At 37.0% G+C, this 26,663-nt stretch overlaps 1 protein-coding gene across 1 annotated transcript in view; it reads left to right on the forward strand.

Moving 5' to 3' along the window:
* The first annotated feature begins 4,599 nt into the window (after window positions 1-4,599).
* The window catches only part of LOC145673206 (uncharacterized), a 95,892-nt gene continuing 73,828 nt past the window's right edge, over window positions 4,600-26,663 (forward strand). Inside the window, exons 1-2 of the mRNA XM_081742685.1 lie at window positions 4,600-4,943; window positions 11,306-11,535. Of these exons, the coding sequence (XP_081598811.1) occupies window positions 11,344-11,535 (192 nt within the window). The 5' untranslated portion in view covers window positions 4,600-4,943; window positions 11,306-11,343. The remainder of the gene's footprint in view (window positions 4,944-11,305; window positions 11,536-26,663) is intronic.

Consider the following 26,663-nt stretch of genomic DNA (forward strand, 5'->3'; position numbering starts at 1 on the left):
CACCTTAATTTTCTGTACATCTTAATACGATTAAAAGAAAGGAAAAAAAATCATCGTAATAGTGTTATTATGTTCTGCTGACAAATTCCTATCAAATTGGAACGTCTTAAGATGGATCACTAGGAGTTCCCAGTGCTATGCTAAACGCTGCTTAAACAGTGTGGCGTTGCCAAATAGTGTCCATGTTTACTGATGCCAGATAATAAAGGAAGTAATCATGGAATTCTGCTTGGATACTTACTAGAGAAATTAGTTTTCGACCCTTACCACAATTCCGCTTCTCGAACTGCAACGCTAGAATCCAGGTATTTTCTTATTGTGACTACTACAGTAAACGCACAAATTTGGCAACAGCGCATTATTGCATTCTGCGCAAGTTTCGTCTCAAAATCTATTTCCTTAAACGTAAATTAATATTTAAATAAAATATGAAAAATAACAGGAAAAACGGTCAAACAATATATCAGTTTCCTAATAAGATCCTTACTCTAAAATACTTTATACATACAAATAAACATTTCGTAAAACTGAGCACTTCTTGTAAGATCTTACAGCAAGTGCCATCTTATGTGCTCATTGTAAAACGAATCAAATATTTTCTTTCATTTGTTACATTTTTCGATATCAGGAGACACAAACAAATGAATCAGTGTCTTGTGCTGTAGCTGAAACATTACTCTATCTCAGCGTTTCCCAACCTTTTTCAACTTGCGGCACACTTCAGGGTAACTTGAATTCTCGCGGCACACATATTATTATTATTATTATTATTATTATTATTATTATTATTATTATTTGAAAATATAAAATACTGTAGTATTTTTTTTCTGATTACTGACATCCTTCTCACAGAGAAGAAAGCTAGACCACTGTTTTTTCTAGGGATGGCCAGAACCGGTTCTTGGTGGAACCGGTTTTCGGATCTGAACGGATCCGGTTCTAGAAGATCCGGTTCCGGAACCGGTTTTTCGGATCCAGGTCTGGAACCGGTTCTTCGGATCCAGGTCTAGAACCGGTTCTTCGGATCCAGGTCTGGAACCGGTTCTTCGGATCCAGGTCTGGAACAGGTTCTTCGGATCCAGGTCTGGAACCGGTTCTTCGGATCCAGGTCTGGAACCGGTTCTTCGGATCCAGGTCTGGAACCGGTTCTGAAAACAGAACCGGTTCCCCGCGGAACCGGTTCCGCTGGAACCGAAACTTTGTTACCATCCCTACCTAAACGCGAGCTGCTGGCAAGCTGTGAACACTATGCTGGATGAAATGGTGGAAGCGACAGGCAGGCCCCCAGGCGGCGGCAGCTTGTCTCGTTTGGCTAAATAAACTGGGTAACTGGCAAACTCATTGGCTAAACAGGCAAACTGGCCAACTCATTTGGCTAAACACCCACTGATGGACCAATTTTTTTTTCTGGGGGCACAAGCGGGTCTGGGCCTTGAAGGGACAAGCGCATGGTCCTCTTTGCATTATTTTTGAAGGTGAACTTTGTGCCTCCTTTACGGGTCTTTGGGGGCTTTCGGATCCAGGTCTGGAACCGGTCCCTAAGATCCGGTTCTGGAACCGGGTTTTCAGATACAGATCTGGAACCGGTTCCTAAGATCCGGTTCTGGAACCGGGTTTTCAGATCCAGATCTGGAACCGGTTCTTAAGATCCGGTTCTGGAACCGGGTTTTCGGATCCAGGTCTGGAACCGGGTTTTCGGATCCAGGTCCGGAACCGGTTCCAGAACCGGTTCTGAAAACAGGATCTCCGAGAACCGGTTCCTCGCGGAACCGGTTCCGCCGGAACCGGAACTTTGTGGCCATCCCTAGTTTTTTCCCCGTGGTAAATCATTATGCTTATTTTTCATTTTAATTTAAAAATAGAAAACAATTACAATCAGATATAGGGCTCAAGTTGTTAAAAATACACTTTTTTTTCGAAAACTGTATAAAACCTTTCATTAAGAAGGGGGATCACTAAATAACGAACGAACAAACGAATTTCTTTTACTTTTAAAACACAAATATAGGTAATTCGTATGCATGTTTACTTTGCCGGAAGGATTGAATAATATTTTAAAATTTCAAGTTACAAAATAGTCTGCAACAATAAAGAAGCAATAATGGTCATAACAATGATAACAAATACTTTTTTTTCAAAATTAGAAATGTACAGAAAAATGTTCTACAGAAAAGTAACACAGTATGAAACTTTAAATTTTAGATTCATAGTAGTAATTTGAAATACAAATATACATTTTTCTGTATGTCTTGCAATTTGATTGCTATAGAATTAATAATTTTGTTCCGATTTCCTCGCGGCACACCAGCGACCCATTCGCGGCACACCACTGTGCCGCGGCACACCGGTTGGGAAACGCTGCTCTATCTTATAGTACAAGATTTATAATATGTAACGTTTCATTGCGCAGTAGTTAAGGCAATCAGCTAAAATATGTACTGACTTCCGGGTGGTGATCCACCTTAAAACAGGAAGTTAAATCCCTCAAAACCGCGGGAAAGATACCGGTATTGTTTCATCACAACAATTGCTGTTAGACTATTTAATTTTACTTAAAAACGTTAACTGTCTGTGTCACACGAATAAACTATATCAAAATGAATCAAGCTTAAAGTGAAGTTTTACAATTTTGAAATTTTAAGCCTCGTTCCAAAGTTACCATCGAACTTCATCTACAGAATTTTCACTGGAAATTAAACCGAATCTTCCGCACCTAGGGTGCATGTTCTAACCAGACAGCCAACAGAGAGCTGTAAGACAAAAATTTTTCATATTTTTGCGTGGAATGCTTATAAGAATTTTAGCAAAAATGTAACTTTCTTTCTCAGATTAATGGGGAAAATAAATAAATAAATAAAAAGTTAACAACTTAAAAATGTAAGAAAATTTACAATCTTCAGTCAATTTTACTATTATTATTATTCGCTCTGTGTACTAATGAACGGAAAACGTTGAGAGGTGTTAAAAATGGTGGAGGGAAAAGGACAATTTTAGATGTAATTTAAAAGATGAAGATAAATTGGTTGGGACATTGGCTGAGAACAGGGAATTGTATCATGAGTGTACTAAAAGGTACGGTGCACCAAAGAGAGGGAGGACATGAAGGAGACTACAGTTGACGGATAGTATCTAAACAGAAAGATCGTACATGAAGACGAAGATGTTAGCTGAAGACCGTGGGACATAGAGGCTTCTCAGTCGCATTAAGTGACTTGCCAATAATGACAGAATTCCTATGATAAAGATGATGCAAAGCCCCGAGAAAATCCACATACACGATATTGTCCACCATGAACTTACTGGGCTGGAGAACAAACCAGGGACCTCACGTACCAGAGGTAGATGCTCTACCACTGAGCCACCGTGGCCCCCAATAATGATGATGCTTATCAATGGTTTGCGCGCGTTTTCGGAGTGCATGCTTTCAAGTTCGATCCTCAGTGAAGGTATATACAGTAAGTTTCGGTGTTGACGCTTCGTGGGCATAAGCGGTGCCACAGTAGGTGCAATGGTTGCAGCTGCACCCACATTAACTTCGATTTTCAGATTTCTTACATTAATCCTTTCTATTTTGTATATTTCTTGTTTCCTATGTTTGCATATATTTGAGGACTTCTTATGTCTCTCATAAATTACTTCCTATCATACAGGATTTCTAGTTTTTTTTTTTTTTTTAAGTAAAACGTAGGGATTATTTTTAAGATCTTATAGCTTAGTAGTGCAGAACGTTCTGGCAACAATGTTAAGATATGTTGTCCCATCCTAGCCTGCACTCACATTACCAAAATCCTGGCGCCGCCTATGCTCGTGGGATGAGGCAGAAGCTACTTTAATGATGTTGGATCTAGAAAGTTAGACGTATCGGTGATTGGAGCTAACAAAATGACCATACATTATTCAATTAAAAGCTAACTAGCTGGCCCAAACTCTCATAGATTAAAACATTAGGAGTTATTATTATTTCATCACTTCAATGAGTGCCGAATTCAAAGAGTCTTTACTCCCACACACAACCCTTGGGCTTTCATGGCCTATCCAAAAAGAGAGAAAGATATTCTCTTTTATTATTATTTCTGTTGTTATATAACTTCATTTTTTTTTTGTGTGTGTGTGGAGCCGCGGTGGCTCAGTGGTAGAGCGTTCACCTGTGGTGCATGGAGTCTCTGGTTCGATCCCAGCTCGCGTCAAGTGAACATTGTGTAGAACAAACACCCCCGTTTTCTCCCACTTTCTTCATTCCACCATTTTATTGATTTCTCATCACCGTCTCCTTTAGCCTAGCCGGTATAATCGTGGGACATAAAACTTAAATTTTTCATTTTTCATGGTACGAAAATGAAGCAACAAATCTTTAGCATTAATGCAAAAAAAAAAAAAAAAAAAGAATTTTTGCAAGAACATAAGGTTCAACTTTTAAAATTTGCTTTTAAAAAAAGTGAAAAAATAAGTAAATAAAAACGTTTAAACTTCGAAAGGAAACTCAGCGTTTACGTGGAATCGAGCTCCAACTAAAATTTGCATTCTCAGGAAATCGAAACCTTTACTAAGAATCAAGCTATTCAGAATCGAATATGTGTTCTATTTTACTTTGTAAATGTTATCCAACTCTTATAGTATGTTCACACACAAGAAAAGTATGGAACATAAAATTTTCATACTAATAATAATTGTTTTTTGTGTATCGTCAAATATGGTTGATACTGGACTTCAAGGTGTAAAATGTCAGTTTATTACCAATTTGAACCATGTTCTGAGTAACCCGAAGGATGTAGTTATTGGCTCACTGGTTTCGAAGAAGTGCGCCTGTGTGGAGTCGAGTTAGTATCAGGTTGTTCTTCGCTGACTACGTGCTGCTCAGCTTTGTGAATATCTGTTTAATTTGTATTTCGAGGTGCAGTGTTTCGTGCTGTATGAGTAATAACCAGCGAGGATAAGTGTTAAAGGTAATATTCTCTTATTTTCTAATGTAGATTTTATTCTAATTTTAATAAGAAAAAGTTAGGAAAATAACTAAATAAGAAGTTGTAAAAAAAAAAATGCAGTGACGTATATGTTTATAGTCTCTCTTTGTGAGAGATTTACATATTATTAGCTATCTTAAGTAAGTAAAAATGAATTGATAATAGGTTAATAACTGGAATTATATAATACGTAGCGAGTATTATTGTATACCAACTTACAATTAGGAAAAATGAAAAATCAGTATTTCCCCATTTAAATCCAAGTTGCAAATAAATTTTTTGCATCACAGAAAAAGAATAAATAGATAAATAAAAAATAAATAAAAATCTAACTCATAAGATATGTAAATTTCAGTATTGAAAAAAAAAATAGAAAAATGGAAAATGGTCGTGTAACCACCATTGGGAGACTTGACATTCATCGACTCTAAATAAATACTATAATAAATATTATAATACTATAATGTAATAACATACTTTTTAAAATTTAAAATCATACTTTTAAATCATTATAAAGTCATACTTTTAAAATATTTTTTATTTTACACTATAATAATATACTAATATATAGTGATGCGCACGAGACAAGATTTGAGACTGTCTCGACTCGAAAATGTGCTGTAAAAGTGATGTCTCGACTCGAAAAATATATATTTTTCTATTGGAAGAGCTGTTTCTCGACTCGAATTTTGTCAGGAAAATTCTGTCTCGACTCGAACGCATCCCTAATAATATAATACCCTAATATAGTCCATACTATAATATGTCTAAATAAATATGTGATAGTTTTAAAATGCTATAGTAGAGTAGGGTCGGGTTAACTTAGGATTGGGGAAGCTTGGACCCATTTCAAATTTTTTCAAGTGTAGTTTGTTTGTGTAAGGATACCACTTGTAGCGGGCATTGTAAAGTTTATATTTTTTGGTGTATCACCTCTGGTGCTAGGGGTCCCGGGTTCGATCCCAGCCCCCACCAAGTGAACTTTGTGGTGGACAAACACAGTGTGCGTGCGTTTTCTCGGGGTTCTCCCGTTTCCTCCCACTTTCTTCATTCCACCATTTCACTCATTACATTACTCATCATCACCGTCTCCTGTAGCCTAACCGGCATAACTGTGGGACGTAAAACTCAAAGATTTCATTTCATTTTTTTATATTTTGGTGTATTTCTAAAACTCAGCTGCACCACCTTCTTGCATTATCCTGCGGACGCCTTCTCTTCGGGATGATTATAATACCAAGTGGCTATAGTAGTATTATGTGATACTAGTAAGCACAACAGTATAGTATAGGGCCAATTCGAGTCAACAACTTGACTCTCAATGTCAGTGGTAACACTGCTCACAAGCCGGAGCTATTAGTACGAAATCTTTATAATCACTTAGAGTGCATTCGGTGCATTACATGTTAAGACTTCTATTTCTTCTCATCGTTATTTTTCCTGCGGATTGCAGTTATTTGCCTCCCTTAGCCTGTACGCGTGGTCACCCGGAGCATGAGGCAGTTCCTCCCCTGGGTTTTTCAAAGGATGTTTAGTTCTTGTAAATACATATCAAAACATGCTAATTTGGTCTCACGTACTATAGTACTTATATATTTATATTAAGTACTGTAGTTTATTTATGGTAGTTAAAAGGATATTTGCGTAAATAATTGTTTTTTTATTATGTATTATGTGCATACGACCATCAAATTGTGTGTATGTATTCGCGACTGTGTGTGTCGATCTTGCATATGTGCCCCCCCTCTCCCTTGAGGTGAAAGAAGATATAAAAATCCCTCGGAGCAAGATCTAGAACTATACGGTGGGTGATCAAACGCGTCCCAGCGGAACGACTGCAGAAGATCGGTTGTATAGCCTGGATTTGTTCTCATAGACTAGTTCCTCTCCCAGACGGCTAAAGACACTGGAATACAAAAATTGATTTCACGGTATGACTAGTGTCTGAATTCCGATGATGAGGATGTTGACAAGAAGTGTCACCTATGTTGTATCTGTGACAACTATGTTACGTCACTAGGTCCTCCTTGTGTTTACCATCCTAAGAAAACTTTTTTCCTGGACGCATCTCGTATGATTGCTGAGTCTGTGAGTGGAAAACCTATAAAGCTCCATAACGCTCGATTCCCGGGTTATTGCCACCTTTAGCGTCAAAATTCTCTAAAGCAATGATGGGGAGTGAGAGACTTGGGTTCGATTTTCGGCTGAGCTCAGATGAATCTGATCCCACGTTCAGTTGTAGGTCTACGTCTGATAACCTCGCTGCTGAAAGGGACGCTAAACTCAATCAAGCAAGGAAGCAGTGATGGCCGAATGGCGGGTCAGGAGCAAAAATGAAAAATATGCTTTGCTCTTTTAATAATAGGCTATACATAAAGTAGGTAAATAAATATACCTGGGTATATCCAGGCGCGCATCCCAAAATTTTTGTTAGAGGAGTCCAACAATACGAGACACTATGTCTATGTAGTATTGAATCGGTGTTGTTATACACTAGAAAAGGCAGAGGTGCCCACAAGGGGGGGGGGGCTATGACGCAAGCTGCGTCATTGAAATATTTGAGGGGGGGTTAAAATCTATAAATAAATACGTTTGAGGGGTGTAAAAATTAATCGAAAAGATTTTTTTCATGGAAGAACACCTACGGATAGACAGTTGAGGGGGGTGCGTCATGGACATGACGGGGGGGGGGGCACCACTGGAAAAGGTGATAAGTTCAGAAAAAAAAATATAGAACTAGATTGCTTTTATAAGGAAGTGTATAGATAGATGAAGTGTGCGATCAAATCTTTAGGCAACATGAATAATTTTTCTAGCAAACGATTATAGTTTATTAAGAAAACATAAATGTATCTCGAGTTATAAAATTTGTTTGGGGGAAGCGTCTGTACCCGATGGACCCCCCCCCAAGTGCGTGCGCTCCTGATATATATATATATATATATATATATATATATATATATATATATATATATATATATATATATATATAGATAGATAGATAGATAGATAGAGAGAGAGAGAGAGAGAGAGAGAGAGTAGATAGATATATATAACTCCCTACACTTATCTTTCTACTGAATACCACAATTGACAAGTAGGGCCCTACACAGCATCCTAATACAAGGTGGTGTGACGAAATTAGTTAGCACTGCGAATATCTTGGAAACAAATTATCCAAGTTAGATGGTTGTTAAAAAGTATTGGAAATACCTTAATCCAGCAATGGATCGACAATTGTTGATAATGATATGTATGCATTTCAAATATAAATAACTCTCATGTGATCCTAGTTCTCAGTCTTGATATCTGAGCATTTGAAATTATAAAGGTAACCAAGAAAGCTCTGTCTATTTTTGTGCAGGTCTGCGTTCAATTGGCCCTCACGCCGTGAGTTGAATGCGAATGGAGATAAGGCGAAGGTTAGTTGTTGGTGTGGGTATATGCAACATACTACCTGATGGTGGCAGTTCAGTTACACCATGAACTTGCATAAGGACAGAGTGAACATGGGACCTCTACAAAACTTCATAAGGGCGTGATGCTGTACAAGTTCAAACTGGGGTCAAACGCTGCTGCAGCCGGGCCGAAGATGTGCCAGGCCTTGGGTGAGGTTGTCGTGACTACGCGAACGGTGTAGATGTGATTTAACAAGTTTAAGGGCGGTGACCAAACACTCGAAGAGGCACCACGTGCCGAAGACCAACACATGTACAAAATGAAGATCTACAGGCAGCAATTTAGGCGAACAGTGACCAGACATGTGAGAAACTGGGACTACAGTTCAATGTGAGTGGAGAAACCATTCAGCAGCACCTCTTTCAACTTGGGAAGCCTACAGGTTGGGTCAGTGTGTCCCACATGATTTGACTCCGGGCAAGAATGCAACGCGAGCCGACACCTGTGTTTCTTTGCTGTTTCGTCTGAGGAAGGTGCCATTTCTGGACAGGGTGTTGACATGTGATGAGAAGTGGGTCCTGTACGAAGCTCTACTGCGCCGTCATTATTGCTTAGCATCCCATCAACCCATTTCAAAACAGCCGAAACCAGCACTGCACCAGAAGGTCATTCTGTGCGTTTGGTGAACTGCTCGCGGCATCGGGAACTTCTACCAGCTGGTCAGAGCATCAATGTAACTATGTACTGTCAGCAGTTCAGCCGCGCTCAAGAAAAACTCGAACTCTGGAGCCAGCACTTCTGAATCGCAAAGGATTCCTCCTCTTACAGGACAACGCTAAGCCCCACGTGGCTAGGATCAACCGGGACACCATTCTACGCCTTGGATGGGAAACACTATTGCATCTGTCATACCCCGGGACATTGTACCGTCCGATTATCACCTGTTCCGTTCCTTGGTCAATGACCTTAGAGAACGCCAGTTCAAATTCCTAGTAGACGTGCAAAATGCAGTTGATGCCTTCTTCGCTTCACAGCTCACCAAGTTCTACCGCGATGGAATCCATGGCCTTCCAGAACGTTGGCAGAAGGTCGTCGATGTTGATGGGGACTATTGTTGATCTTCCAGGTATATCTTATGTGACATATGGATGTTCGAAGGTGGTGAGTGAAAAAGCGACAGAACTTTCTTGGCTACCTTTATAAGAAATAAATGCTTATATCTTGTTCTAAGAGATCATGGGCCTTATGCAGAGTCGTTTTGACGTATGATTAGCGCAATACTAAAGGCCTGAGTACTACAGGAAACATTTGTTAGTCGGACTCTTTAGTATGGCTCTAATCACGCATCAGAACGACTTGGCATAAAGTCCCATATGTTTAACCCTATAGCTGTAAGAATTTCTAAAAAACAAAATTTACTACTGCTGCCCATATCTGGGTAAAACTTAATGTTATGTCTGTGCATAACAAACTGTTCTGCGAACTCGAAATATTTTAACAACCGGTTCTAGCGAACCGGATGAATAGCACCACTGGTGTTACTAACTCACCATAAAGTTACACTTTTCAAATTGTACTACGTAAAGTTGTTATACATTTCAAATCTACATGTCAAACGAAATCTTACAATTTAGCATTTGTCACTCAGTGTTGCAAACTAAGTATGCTACATCATCACAAACATCCATATTTTGGTGACCTGCTGTTTTTCTGACACATGTTACCCACCCCGGCCCCATCTTGAAACCGCCATATTGGATTCAACTTTCGGTTTTTAAATGGGAATAGGTGCAAGTGATATATTAAACTCTTGTACAATTTTCTCGGAAATTCACCTTGTATCTTCGCGAATGTACCTAGTTAGTCCTATTTGCAAAAGTAATGGAAGTTACTAACTGTAAGAGGAAGGCACTAGCTAGAAGGACACCCTTACATTTTTCTGTCCCCTAAAATTTCAAAGCAGGTCGAAAGAATTTGTTCCTAATGCAATATTTTATACAGATAGATCGACACCTTTTTCTGCTATGCGTTCCGTAAACTTCTTGTTGTTGTTGTTTTGGCTGCAGACTTGTTAAGAGAGCAAAATTACCAATTGTCAGGCACGCACGAAAGAATTTATTGGGGGGGAGGGGTTGTTCAAAAGTTCTTCGGCGGGAGGGAGATTCAAATGCAATTTGAGGATAACGATATTAAAATTTGTAATACCACTCTTAAAATGACACTAAATTTATAGATAAATCAGATTTTTTGGGGGGGAGGTGTGGTCAGGAGGACCCCGCAGGACTCATTACCTGCTAATTGTTACATTGATTTTATTCACTAAGCCGCGGTGTCATATTCATTCAAATAAATTTGTATACAAACACTTACTGCAGAATGAAACTAGTCCATGAAACATTAGGAACTAGAGAATTAAAATTTCTTGTGATCATCTAGTTGATTTTTTTATAAATCTACTACAATAATTTGGTGAGCAGGCCATTTATTACTAACGAACTTGTACTCTTAAATAATTATATCTTGTTTACAAGATTTTATACTTAGATCCCCCTTCCCCCTACAAATTTGTTTTGAATGAGATTTAATTTTATTTTGAGTTTCGGTTTGGCAACCTTAATTTGGAATTCGCGCTTAATTACAGAAGCCGAACACTTCCATCTTTGGATATTCGTGTAGGGGAAATAAGATAATGATTTGGTTGGTTTAAAATATTTTTTAAAGAATACATATAGTCCTATATATTTAAAAATAGATATAATTTGGCTTTAATAAAACCTTTCAGAAAACGTTAGGGAGAACTTATTCTGGAAAGGTTGTAAGAAGAGCTTGCAGTCCCGGATCCATGTACTGAAATTTATTTCGTACTTCTTAAATATCCTATTTAATGCTCACATTTCCTTGTATTACTTTTTCTTTTGCGTTTAATAGGAACTTATATTTTTCAGGATATTAGGCAATTAAAATTTCCAGTTTTACTTCCGAGATGTCACTCTACTATGGATCTCCAATTATGATTCCAACTGTGATTCCAGCCACCGCCTATGCGGATTGGTTAAAGCTTGAGGATGAGAGGAACAGATTATTACAGACACAAACTTTTGATGATTCTGTCACTAGACAATGGCAGAGCGTACAGTACAATAGAGACGAACTACTAAGGGAGAGCTTTTGCAAGGTAAAGGCTTTTAATAATTTCTGAATTACTCATTATATATATATATGGTGGTTTGTTATCTCAAAGGTATGAAAAGAGACGTAATCTTAATTCCAGAGCCGTTAGTTACTAAAAGAGTATAGAAATAACTTTTTGAAACAACTTATAACGTAACTATCGTTTACATATAAATAATGGACCTATAAATAATGGAAGCATTTTAACAAAATACAATTTACATGATTAATAAGGGTCAGGTCCCATCTCTCGCGCAGTGCAACATTCGCTTTCATAGGAATGGTCGAGGAGGAAATTGGCGCCAGATTCGCTGCTCTAAATCCTCCAATAGCTGTTCAATGAAATTAGTCGGGTGATTATGCTGGCCAGGAGAGGTGTTGAAGAAATTCATTTTGATGGTCTTCAAATGACGCCTAAGCAGGCCTGGTTGTGAGTATTGCTCATTATCATTTTGGAAGACCACGTTGTTACTGAAAAACATCTAATTCTTTTCCACATTCCCTCCCATGCAGTACTTATTCAGTTATTCCCTACGAAACATTAGGTATATAGAATATTTTCCCTGACTAACAATCTTTCAAATACACTTTATTTTTTCCAAAAGTCTTCCTTCGTCATTGTTTTTCTAGAGCATAGTAAGTCTTGTCTTCATCTAGGAATATAATGGTAAAGTGTGTTGCGTACGTCGCGATACACTTCATAATTAAGTATTTTCGATAATATTCAGGGTGTCTCAGAAGTCCCCTGACATAGGGTAACTCTATTGTTATCAGAGTTACAACAAAATGTAAGAGAGGAAACAGTCTCCAAATATGATATTTTCAATCTAAAGTAAAGGATTTTTTTTTTTTTTTTTTTTTTTTTTAATAGGACGATCCGTTTGGGCTGTACACACTTTATGCATCCAATGTTAATTGAAAATACAACGTTGTCATTTACCTCTACCCACAACATAACTGAATGAAGTTACTGTCTTTTACGCTAACGTGTCGATGGCCAGTCCAGTCCGCCTTTCAAACAGTAACTTCATTCGCTTATGTTTTGGGTCCAGGTAAATGGAAATGTTGCATTTTCATTTAACATTGGCAGTAACGTAGTGTGAAATTTTGAAATGGGTAGGCTGAAATTAGATTCGTAGCTAGAGGGTGGCTAGGAGGGGCCCAATCCCCTGAAAATTGCACTTTTTGTTGTATGTATATATGATTGTAAAGTGAATTTAAATTACTCCCCCCCCAAAAAAAAAACTATCCCGCCCTTATTTAAATGATCACGTTTTAGTATTCTGACTACGCTGTAGTGCTTGATAGAAAAATGCTAATTCATGCAATATATTTTTCATACAATGCAAGAAAAAGTATGAGAGTGGTTCTGCTTCATATTTCCCTTACATACAGGGTTTTCATAAAGTATGGACGGATTTAATTCGCTTATAATTTACATAAAAATGCTCATATTGAAATCAAATAAAGTGCAAACGGTAGCGGAAGGATTAAATTTTTACCTGTAATCTGCACCAGCTCAGTTCATTTACCGCCACACCTCCAACTGGGCGCCATTTACGTCCACACATTCGCGTAGGCGGCGCTGGAATCCACTCACAGCGTTCCGCCGTGTTTGATCCGAAATGCCAGCCACAGACGCCCTGATTTTGTCCTTTAAGTTCTCCAAACCACTTGGCTTCTTTGCATAAACTTCCGTTTTCACATGACCCCAAAGCCAGAAGTCGCAGGGGGTAAGGTCGGGTGATCTTGGCGGCCAAGCGGTGGGGCCACCGCGGCCAATCCATCGGTTAGGGAATTTCTCGTCAAGGAACTGTCTCACCTTGATTGCATAGTGAGGGGGTGCCCCGTCCTGTTGGAACACGATGCCGTTCTGGATTCCACGTGCCTCCAGTTCCGGAATGAGGTATTTCTGCAACATATCCATGTACGAATCTCCATTCACGGTCTCCTCGTCAAAAAAGAACGGTCCAATCAGATGATCATAGGACACAGCGCACTAAACGTTCACTTTAGGGCGCACCAAACGTTTTATTTCTTTAAAAGACACACACACCAATACAGCTTACAACTTACTTTTAACAGTCAACATTGAAACAACAATGAAAACAACAATGGATGGAATTTGGTAAGAAACTGACCCTTGCCCTCCCTCTCCCTCTCTCAACGTGTTCAGAGTTGCCGCCTATCTAACAGTGTTGCCAACTAAAAATTTAATCCTTCCGCTACCGTTTGCACTTTATTTGATTTCATTATGAGCATTTTTATGAAAATTATAAGCAAATTAAATCCGTCCAGACTTGATGAAAACCCTGTATACGGTTTCCTTACATATGCGATACTCGCATATCACACAAACACTGTATTACTGTTTCAAAGAAACAAATAAAAACGGCTAGCTATAGGACGATCTTAAGTGTAACTTCCCCAAATCATAGACAAACTTAAACACTTCACCCACAACAACACATATCAGCATACTAATGGAAAATAGTGGAGCAGTAGCTCACAGTCAATTGATGATTTTTACAGAAAAAGCTATTTTTAGATTGAAAGTATGAAAAAAAAAAAAGAAAGAAAGAAACCTCATCTGAGGTCTCCTTCAGTATCGATCTTCGAAAAACTTGCGGATAGCAACCCAACGCAAAAAATACAAGCAATTGTAACTGCTATGTCAATTATCGAAAACTAAAATGTAAATTTTACGCTGTGAACAGGGATGAATTCAAGGGGTAGCCCGGGGGAATCTCCCCCCGAAGATAATTCATTCCCCTCCGGAGAAACCCAAAATTTCAGTCACAAAATGTAGAAATCACTTCACCCAATTATTTGTTTTTCTTTCCGTGCACATGCAGCCGAAAACCGATCTCTCAATATACATATAAATGACGCAGACCCATTCTATATAAATATTAAAAATGTAACATCTAAGATAGAATACAAAAATAGTCAATAAAACCTGTATTTCTTAACGCTATGACCGAGTTTAGCAGAACCTGAAATTGTCAACTGTTGAAGAAAGGTTTGTATTTTAGTAGGTACTATACTCTCGCCCTATATTATATAGACCTATTAGTAGGTAGCACTAGTACAGATTGAGATAGGAAAGGAAAGATAGGGAAGATCTTTCGATCATTCCATATGATCTCTGATATCAGCAGACTTCAGTTCTTGAAAATGTACAGTTCTTGCATTATTTGAAATAGAGCGCCTAAATCCCATTTCTCGCATGGGAAGTAACAGACGTAAATGTGCTTTACGATTGTTAAAGTAAACACACCTTTCTTTAACTAAAAATAAGTCAGTTAAAGGTTGAGATTCAGAGGGTGTTATTTAGAGGGATCAGGGAGGAACAGTTATCCCTCCTGGGTTAGAGATTTATATAGAATTTATCAATATAATAGTAGTATATAAGTGAAAAATTGCTATTGAAGGTGACAAAGGAAGGGCAAGCGGGGCTACGGCCCCGGGCACCGAAGTAAGGGGCGCTCGATTCGAGAGGAGAAAAAGAAAAGAAAAGAAGGAAAGAAAGAGGAATGAAACACATGTCCACATATATAAAATGAAAGGAAAAAAGTAATAAGTGCTCAAAATCAAGGAAAAGCAGGGTTTACTTTTTAAAATTTTCTCACCTTTCGCAGCTGGTCTGTCGACCTCATTCATATGTACGGGGGTGCCGTCGTATACTCTCGCCCCAAGCGCTGGTTTTCCACACGGCACTAATCCTACTGAAGATTTGGTAAACTAAACTATTGATGTGTATGCAGTGAAGAACCAAGGTTAATATAGCCTACTTGATTTAGAATCAGAAGTATGAGAAAGAATGATTACTTTTTGGTAAGATATTCCTATGTATGTTTGTTTTAGGACAAAAAATATTTGAGTTAATTTAAATCTTTTTAAAAACTTCTACATGAGTAACAAACAGTAACTACTGAATATAGGAAATAATAACAAAAATAGCTACTGTAAATAGCAGTTAAGGTTTAGTCTAAAATATTTTTGACAGTCTTTATTTAATGTTTTAGATAAAATTAAATGATTGTTTTTTTTTTTTTTAATTATAATCTCACGTTGAATATTTATCAGCAATTAGTCTCAATATTAGCTAAGATGTACAGTACATGTGAATGGAATTGTTAAATATGCTGCTTTCTTGCAAAAATACAGAAAAATAACCCTCCCCCTGAGGAGTTCACATTCCCCCTCCCGGGTGAAAACGTCTGAATTCAACACTGGCTGTGATAACTCAAACCAGTACGCAATAATGTCCCTGATATATTAATACTATTCAAAACACATTTGTGTATTAATACTAATCATAATAACATAACATTTTTATTCTCTCTCTCTCTCTCTCTTTTTTTTTTTTTTCTTGGTCAAAACTCGTTACTGAATGTGAGCTTCTAAATTTTTCAGTCTCTGTTCTATACTTTCTTACAAGACCGCATCCTGTCGCTTTTGTCTCGCCAAACACCCGAAAGGCTAGCCTTTCGTCAACATTCGTCCACTTTCATGTTGAATTTGTGTATAGCTCAAGAAGTTTTCGTCTGCTGAGGGTGGCGGGAAAATGATTGTCACCGCCCCATTCTCCTAATTCAATGAAAGAAGCGGAAGGCTAGCCGCCGATAGCCTTCAATGCGTTCTTGCAGAAGCTTCGCTTCAACTCGCTTGATGTTTAAACAGCGTATTATAAAATAAATCCATTCTAATAAAATTAATTATATCAATATCCAAAAGCACCATTTGAGGCTGATGTATAAATAAATGGGTAGGCTAAGCCTTATAGCCTTAATGGACACTACGTCCCTGAACATTGGTCGCATAAAGAGTGTACAGCCGAAAGGCTTGTCCAATTACACACACACACACACACACAAAAAGTCTTTCACTTTAGATTGAAAATATCATATTTGGAGACTTTCTTCCTCTTACATTTTGTTGTAACTCTAATAATAAGACACTCTATCTCAGGGGACTTTTGAGACACCCTGTACTGTACTACTTATTGATTGAATTTGTTGTATGTATTCCATTGTATAATAAACAAAAAATGAGTGTGTTTCCGATATTATCCATGATAACTATTTTGTACAAAGGGGGTTCAAAGTTTATGGCAACAATAATTATACATGGCAAATCCCTTAAGTTAGGAAGATAGACGCTCGGCATAAAAACTCTAGATTAAGAGTAACTAAATACATGTTTCACAGTTCCTAATTCCACTCCTATGGGGGTAAATGGGAACATTTCTAAAATACTAAAATTTCCTTTTGCTTATCTATTCAGATTGTGCCGAATATGAGGTTTTATTTAAGTTGAAGATATGAAATTCGGCATATAGATTCCTAAGAAGGAAAAATGGGACAATTTCTATAATATTGGAATTTCCCTTTAGTTTTAAAGTATTGAATTTAAAGTACCAATTCACTTAAATTGGAGATGAGAGAATTGGTTTATAAACTCCTAAATAAAGATGAGGAAATACGTATTTCAATGTTTTAAATGATTTTGCTCCTAAGGGGAAAATGAGGATCATTTCTTTGATACCCAAATTTCCCTTTCAAAAAGTACCAAATGTGAGGATTGAGTGAAGTTTTAGTTGCTAAACGCAGTACATAAACACTTAAATAAAAACAAATGAGTTTCGTTACACAGTGTACAGCTACGGTAGACTTCCAAACTATGATAATTCAATACTGAAACGGAAAATAGTAAATCTATGACTTCTAGATGCAGTAAAGGGATAAAACCAAAAATAGAACCTGTTCCTCAGACGCTGAGTCCATATCAACAAGCCGGGTGTCAATTGGCATCTACTACAGAAGTATTTTGTTTTTCAAAGAGATTAACATTGAAATGAAAAGTAGTAATAAATTTCTAGTACTTCCGGTTTTAGTAGCGAGTTGTAGGTCAAGATTGTATATTTTATTTAAACGCTAAATCGATTTTTAAAAAAATCACTTATCGTTATGTTATTCTTTTTTTGCTCTATGGCGGTCAACATTAAAACCGGAAGTTCTTAATTTCTGCAACTTCCAGTTTAAATAAAGGGATAGCGGAAGAAATCAAATCTATTCTTGGTACCTGAATAGATTCTAAAAGACCACTTCACGTTATCTCTTACTACTTTTGCTGTATGGTGATCAGTTAAAACCGAAAATGGTTAATTTTTACAACTTCTGGTTTGAGTAGATGGTTAACGTTGGAAATGGAACTAATTAAGACGCTAGATCTATTAAAAAAAATAAATAAAAGCTTCTCGCTACCTTCTGATTCTATACGAGCTTGACTTGTTATTGATGCCGTTTTAATGCAATGAAGATCAGTATTGAAACCGGAAGTGATAGTAAATTATGCAGTTTTAGTAGAGATATGCGGATGAAGATGATGTATTTTCTTCAAACGCTGAATCGATTTAAAAAAAAAAATGCTTGAAGCAATGTTATTGTTCTATGGCGGTCAACGTTTGAAACCGGATATGGGTAATTTCTACCACTTCAGAGTTAACGATGAGATGGAGGCTATTCTTGGGATAGTGAATCTATTTCAAGAAATCCTTTCTCGATGTCTCTTACCGTATTTGCTCTGATACCTGTCGACAGATGAACATAGCCGTTCTATGTAAAATTTCTAACCAAACATTGTTAGGATCATCCAGTCTAGGAGGCTCAGGTGGGTTGGTCATGTAGCCAGGATGGAAGAAAGTAGGAACGCTTTCAAAGTCCGGAAAACGACCATTAGGAAGACGTAGGCGCAGATGGGAGGACAATATTAAGATGCATCTCGTGGAAATAGAAATACAAAGTAGAAACTGGATCCAGTTGGCCAAAGATAGAAGTCAGTGGAGAACTTTTGTGAACGCGGCACTGAACCTCCGGGTTTCACAGGCCATAGAATTACTAAGTTAGTTAATACTTATGCATAGCGTAGTTTGGAAATCTAAAAATAGTAATAGATAGAAAGGAAGAGTTTAATTGATTGAGCTTGCTAAGAATAGTTTTCACCTCTATCCCCATACCTCTATTAAGACTGGGAATTAATATATCTCTCCTACCTTTCCCATCTGAATCGTGATATTCTTAGAACAAAACAACTGTTAAAAATAGCGAGAAGTTGCTTTTTGAAATGAATTCATCATTCCAGGAATAGGTATTATAGTCACCTTTATCCCTCCAGCAAAACCGGAAGTATAAAAATCTACTGCCACTATAATATCAATATTCATCTCCATAGACCAAAACCGGTAATAGATAATAAAAATTACTTTTTCAAATGGATCCATCGTCTGAAGAATAACTTTCATCTCCGTATTATTCAAACTGCAAGTGGTGGGAAATCTAAGATTTCTGGTTTCAAGTGTCCCAAGAATAGCTTCTATATCCACCTCTATATTTGCACAGAAAGCAGTAGAAGTCGATCCGGTTTCAATTGTTATACCCTTAGAACAAAAGCAGCAATTGGTAGCAAGAAATATTCTTAATATGGATTCAAATGTTGCAAGAGAAGACTCCAACTGCAACCTTATCTTTCTATTCAAACCGAAAGTGATGAAAATATCATTTCCGGTTTAATATTGAATCACCATAGTTTGGAAGTCTACTACTATAATTTCATATTATGAAACGCAACCCACTTGTTTTGATTCGTGGTACACAACCTCACGAGTCCTTGCGACGATTTCTAATTTTGTTTCCAGTTTAACGTCTCAAGTTTATGCTCCGTGGCTAAATGAGGCTGTGATGTGATGGATAATAATTGTGGAATGACGAGAATTGGAGGAAACGGGAGAATCCTGAGAGAACCCACGTACACTGTATTTGTCCATCACAAAGCCCACTTAGCGAGAGCTGGGATTGAACCAGCGACCCCATGCGGCAGAGGTGAACGCTCTACTACTAAGCTACCACGGGCCCACATTTCTCATTATCTCTTTCCCTGCTAACCGGGACTTTATTTACGATCTTATAATTCAACTCATGGAGGCGAAATAGCGCGATGGGTAAAGCCCTATAATCTTTCATAATAGTCTGTGAACCTGTTAACACTACTGGAACGGGAGACAAGTCTCGGTCATGATCCAAAGCCCGTGATAAAGTAGGTTCCGTCCTTCATAACCTTGCTGTTGCATAAAAGTGTGAAACAAAAACTCTCTCTCTCGCGCTTTTTTTTTTCAAATATGAAAATCCATTGTGAAATATGTTTATTCTGAAATACTTTTTGCTCTTCTTGTTTCAAGATTACTAGGGAAAATGCGCCAGTACTCAGACGTTTTATCCTGAATTTTATTTTGTAAAATAATTTTTACTATCTTCATCGTGCATAAATTAGAAGGAATGAAGATTCAAGGCAGAAGCGAAGCTAAGGCTTTTCCTTAGAGGCAGTAGCGTAACTAGTTTTACTGCGCCCTGGATCGTTCGATCATCGATTTACTCTTACTTGCCCCATGCATTTCAGCTGCTGCATACAGTGGCGGATCCAGGATATGATCAAGGGAGAGGCTAAACCATAGTTTGCCGCTTTATCTAGTGTAAAGCAGGATTGAAACCAATCATCCAGTGTATACCTGAGCGTCAAGGGGCGCTATAGCCCCTATACCCTTGGATCCGCGCATATATATTGGGAAAATCTTTGGCAATTTGTAAATTGGGAACACAAGTTTAGGAGCTTTTATTTCTCGAATAAAATCGTTATTTTTGCAGAACAAACGTTAATTTTAACAAAATAACGTAAACTAACGATATGAGTTGGAATTTTATGACAATTCAATATGGGCGGGCTAATTCACAGTTGGCGGGAAACTTTATTTCTAGAATAAAATCGTTATATTTGCGAAACTAACGATAGTTTTAGCAAAACTAACGTAAACTAACGATAAGCTAACGATGTGATGTGAAAAAATGTGAAATTCGTTTGTGAGTGGGGAACGGTGAAGATGGCCTGCCTATTTATTTTTTGAATATAAATTTTACTTTTTCGAAACTAACGATAATTTAAGCAAAACTAACGTAAACTAACGATAAACTAACAATGTAGATAAGAAAAAGAAAAATTCGTTAGGTGGGCCGGACAAATTCACAGACGTGGCACCAGGGGCCAACTTAAAAATTTCAAATGGAAACCCCTTATTTTTATTGCAGATTCTGATTCTGCGATCAAAACTAAGCAACTTTTACTTCAAGCACTTTCTCGTTATTCTAATAGATGACGCTGTAATCGCAAAAAAAAAAAAAAAAAAAAGGAATATCATCGTACGCTACCTGGTATTCACAATAAACTGAATATCTGGAGAAATACACGTGCAATTAAAAAGCACGAAATACGTAACCAATATTTTAAAAAAGCTTAGCATAAAACAAAATTGCTTTCATTTACATTTCAGTGCGTCCGTGGTAGACCATTACGATATGGAAAGGAAAGTTTTTGTGTTTTGCAACAAGAAACATCTTCCCTAGAATTGTAAAGATCCAGTGGACCAATATGTTCTTTAAATATCACATGACATGAAGAGATTAAGTAAGACCTTTATTTCACACTAGTGCGTAAAAGCACAAATGACAAAGATTTCACAGAAGAAATTTACAAAACCTGGATAAAGCGCAAAGAAACTTAATTGATATACAGGGCTATTGGAAGTTACCTTCCCGATTTTAAAGGTTAGTAACTCATGTTTGTTTAGTCACAATGGCATGCAGCTTATGTTAAATGAGAGAAAACTCAAAATTATTTTTTGTTTATAAACACATGCGTATTATGTTTGTCAAAGTTGCTCAAGATAAGTGCCGTTTGTAATTCAGTTTGATAGTCTAATTCTTGCCACACACTTTTTTTTTTCATCTCAGAGTCAGGAGATCCATCTGCTTCTTAAATGCGTTCTCAAAGTTAAATTGTTAGGGACGGGTGACTGACACACTTGGATTTAATCCTAACTTAGTTGAAAATACAGTTTTACATGAAAGTAGAGAATAAAAGAACGTTGTCCTGTCTTCGTTTCTTGCTATCTAGATTTACTCTTACCCTTGTCACAGAATGCGTAACTACACATCATCTTTACCAGGCACGTAGTGTCTTCCCGTTTGTTTGTTTTTCCGTCGAAGAACTTTATTATCATGAGTCCCCTTGCCTCTTACGACTTGGTTGTCTAAAATTGGCAGATGAACAAAGTGTAACTGATGTTTCACAGCATGTGCTCAAACTGCGCACCTTTCTTGGTCTGACAGTGAACAATTCGATGGTAAAACACAAATACTGCATTCCTGATGACGTCCAGTTCAATAAGTGCAATTTCATCAATAACCCTTTGACGAAGATTATCCAAAGTGGTTGGCATTGTTTGGCACTCGGATTTTTAGAGCTGCCGCAGTGGCTCAATGGTAGAGCGTTCACCGCTGGTGCAAAGGGTCCAGGATTCAAACCCTGCTTCCGCCAAGTGAACTTTGTGGTAGACAAACACCGTATGCGTGGGTTACTTCGGGGGTTCTCCCGTTTTCTCCCACTTTCTTCGTTCGACCCTATCATTCATTTCTCATCACAGTCTTCTTTAGCTTAGTCAGTGGGAGGAACTGTGGAACGTAAAACTTAGATTTCATTTCATTTTTCGGATTTTTAGACAAACCAACAAAAAGTAGTCTAGTGGCGATAAATCAGGAGAACAGAGAACGAGCAGGCCACCTAATCTCCTCCGTTATTTAGGAAATTCCGTGTTAAGAAATTGCCGCATATTTACACCGTTGTGCGGTCCTGCACATGTTGCTGAAACCATCAGTGGGGAAAACTGTCTTCTCCAGTGTCTCTCATTGCTGGAACTTCTTGATTTCGAAACATCTCACAGTTCAGAAGTCAAATTGTTATTAATAAAAAAAATGGACCAATTATTGTATATTTAGCACTGTCGCCCAGATATTCAACTTTTCAGGATGTAGAGTGTGTTTGAAAGAACCAATGATATTGCTGTCAAATCAAAACCTCCAATTAAGTCTATTAATGTAACCGGCTAGATGGAACATGCCTTCATCAGAGAACACAATACTGGTAAGAAAAGTAGGATCATCATTAGAGCAACCCACATTATGCTTCATTTTTTAAATTATGCTTTATTTTTTCCAAATTATTCTTTATTGTTAATTTCAATCATTGTTTTACATTAACCGTGTATAATGTATAAAATTTACTATACATTAAATATTCTAAATATCTGGATCTATTTATTACTATTTTATGCAAGCAATTTCATTCATATTTAATGAATTTTCTATTTAATACACTGTAAAGAGATTTATGCTTTACTCGAGTCAGTCTTTTTCTATCACTTGTGTGCGTCTTAGAGGTGCATATATACAGAAAGGGAAAGTAAAATATGCCACCATAAAGTACTGAAAGTGCTCAAGTTCAAGAGGTACACATAACAATATAGTGTGGAGTTCTTGTGTACTATTCATTGTTATCGGGGTAGGGGGCGCGGTGGCTCAGTGGTAGAGCGTTCACCTCCGGTGCTTGGGGTCCCTGGTTCGATCCCAGCTCGCGCCGTGTGGACTTTGTGGTGGACAAACACCGTGCGGTTTTTCTCGGGGTTCTCCCGTTTCCTCCCACTTTCTTCATTCTACCATTTCACTCCTCTCATTATCACAGTCTCCTTTAGCCTAACCGGCATAATCGTGGGACGTAAAGATTTTATTTCATTTTCATCCTTTCATCAAGTTTTCCTTTCCTTTTTTCTTTTCTCCACATCAATGGATTATGCAAAACATTTACAGAAACAAAAAATAAGCTTTTCATTGTTGCATTGTTATGTTCTCAATGATTTTGCATTGTAAATATTGTTTTTTAAAAATATTAATACAGTATGTTAAACTTGCAGTTAAATAGAATTTTCCAAGAATTATGCTATATATTTTAAATTATGCTTTATGCTTTATTTTCTAAAATTATGCTTTTTCTAAAATTATGCTTAAAAATTAATGAACCACAACCATGTTCAAAGTATCATATGTCTAAATTGCTATTATGCTTTTGGGTTGCCCTAATCATCATTGATTTGTTTAATCATATCTTCACAAAATTCTACACGGCGATCAGACATCTTCATTCAGCTGCTGTATCAGATGAATTTTGTATGGGTGAAACTTCATTTTCTTCAACATTCTTTTCGCAGACATGTGACTAATGTCATGTTGTTGAGCAGCTTTATGAATGCTAAGTTCAGTATTTTCAACAAATGACTGCAACATCTGCAACGATATCTTGTATTCTCAGTGTTATTTTAAATATCTTTTCTTATATTTCCGGGCAATGTATGATTTTTAAAATATGCACTAACCAGTTTGAAGAAGAAGAAATACGGAAAAGAAAGAGAATCAATAATTGATTCTAATATGATGAATTTTGATTAGTTTTTGTCTTTAGGTTGTCATAATAACGTTTTGTATAAATAAATAAATGATATAATTCAGAAACCATCATATAAATGGATGTATACATGTGTATTTGTTTCTATAATTGTGTACAACAATAAAAGCACGGAAAGCTAAACGTAATCTAGACTGTTTTATGTGATTTCCGTAATATAATCTAGTTATAATTATGACTGCGGACCTATGTATAACGAGTTACGTTATATAGTATAAAATTTTGGTGGTTCCTCGCCGCAGGATTGTTGTTAGTTAAACATCAAGCTGTTTGTCGCAGATTTCTGCCGACTAGGAATGTTACAATCCTTTATAGTTAGTTTCCTCGACGCGTCTTACGATGCACTCGACATTAGATCTCGAAATGGGATTGTGTGGAACGGGATATTTTTTCGTTTAATATTAATTACCCATACTTCACACATGACCTTTGGTGATTGCCCCATTTTCGTATCATCGAGTGTGTTAGAACTTTACTTCGAGAAATTTAATATAAACCAGTTGAAATACAGCTTGAGTGTTCAGAGGTTCTCTGTAATAATGCTTAGTGCTACCAATATATAATGGCTTCTACGTTGCTGGACCGGTCACGGTTGGTGGAGTGTCATGGCGGATCATGGTGGGTTATGGTGGGTGGTGGGTCAAGTTTTCATTGACGCACGCCATCACTGCCTCACATAGTTCAGTGCTCGCGGTCCCGTGTTCAATTCCCGGTGGGTGATCCTTTCAAATTGTGTGTCCTCGATGTATCGGTGTTCTTGTCCCTGTCGTTCAAGGTTACTGGAAATAACTGTAAGACTAGTATTACTAAGTGTAATAAAGGGAAATTACGGAGATACTTTCGGTGAATCAGAAAAGAAAGTGGTCTGAGGCACTATGTCTATTTTTGTTTTTTAATTTAAATTTGAAATCTCTCTATTTTATCATGACCAAAATCAGTGTTTCGTCATTATCGTAAACGTGTGCAATTTCCTACATACAAGTGTGTGTGTGTGTGTGTGTGTTTTTTTTTAACTCTTACTTAACAGAGCAGTCTTAGCATAGTGGCGTGAGCATTCGTTTCGTAATTCAGGGGTCTCGGGTTAGATTCTCGTTGGGGTAAGTTGTTTTTATCAACTACAATATGCATACTTCTGATGTGCAATAAAATGAAAAATACTAAATTCCTTTCGATCTTACAAGTTAAAGTGGAGATTGCTTTCTTCACAGGGGAAATACTAGCAAAAAGACGCCACATGTCTGTCTAAAACCACGATTCGTACTGTGTGAAAACGTAACGTGTTTAGCAAACAATTCATGAATACGACCCCTAAGTGTCATGCTTACGGCCTAGTATGAGTCATAAATGTGTCTGAAACGATATTGTTTCCGAGCAATTATTCCGTACGTCTTCCACTATTGCTCCTACTTCTACAAATAATATTTTCGTTCGCCATTTCCAACACGTTCCATATATCTGTTCAACCAAAATTTGTAAATAGGAACTATTCCTTTTTATATTGGTATGTATATTTTGTAAAATATCAATATAACGCATACATAATCCAAAGTCTTTTATCCAACGAAAACTAGTTACTATGTATCGTGGTGAAGACAAATCCTACTTAGTTTCTCTTTAGGCATCCGAAGTTTCGATATTAATATTGTGCAGGAGCTCATACCTTCTTTCTCCCCTCTTGTTTCTTTCGGACACTAATCCCTCGAAAGTCACTCTTATAATTTTTCTTTTCCTATCAACTTCAGTATGCTTATTTACATTGCAATAGGACGTAATATTGAGGTATTAAGTTTTCAGTAATAATAATAATAATAATAATAATAATAATAATAATAATAATAATAATAATAATGGTATTAAAATTTTTAAAGTTGCCCTAAAATTAGGCAAAACTTACCGATATGTCGGGATTTCAGGAGGGTGTCTGGACCTCCAGGACATACCTCTGCAACTACCAAAATTTTAAACCAAAGCGTTCAAATAAAGTTTAATGTAGAAAGTATTCTACTGTACGTTTTGAGGAAAATAGCTGTAATAAAAATAACTGAATATCACTGAACAATAAGGCATATAATAAACTAACTTTTAGGATATGCAGAAGTAATTATAAAAGCTTTGCTACAAAAAATACTACACAGACCATAATAAATTAAATGAACTCCGAAATACAAAGTAATAAAATAGCGTATAAGATTCAGTCTACAAAACAATTGTTACCTAAGGAATGGACATATACTATTTCGAGAATGGAGACAAAACGAGAAATGTTTACGATACTCTTCGTCTCGTCTCGATTTCTATCTCCAAAGCGAGACGATAATTTGAGTTAGCCTTGTCCCGTCTTGAATGTAAACTGTTAACTCTCGTTTCAGTTTTGTTCGTTTTGTTTCAGAAACGAGATGAGAAATTCCTGTTCTCGTAATCAACACTAAACGAAACCGAAATATTCTTGCCAAATGTTACATTTCTGGTTGGAATATTATGCCCTGAGCGATAATAATCTAACTTTTAATCTTCTATGATATAATAATAATAATAATAATAATAATAATAATAATAATAATAATCATAATAATAATTTATTATTATTATTATTCCTGAAGATTTGATAGTTCAAGTATTAAAACATCCGAGTATTCAAATATCTGAAGATAATAAAACGCGTGTCATCGCCGATCAATCGCCAACAAAAATTCTAAAGTAAAAAAAAAAAAAAATTCTAGTCGTTCG

This window comes from Thermobia domestica, chromosome 16, assembly GCF_964235325.1.
Source record: "Thermobia domestica chromosome 16, izTheDome1.hap1.1, whole genome shotgun sequence".
Taxonomy (NCBI): domain Eukaryota; kingdom Metazoa; phylum Arthropoda; class Insecta; order Zygentoma; family Lepismatidae; genus Thermobia; species Thermobia domestica.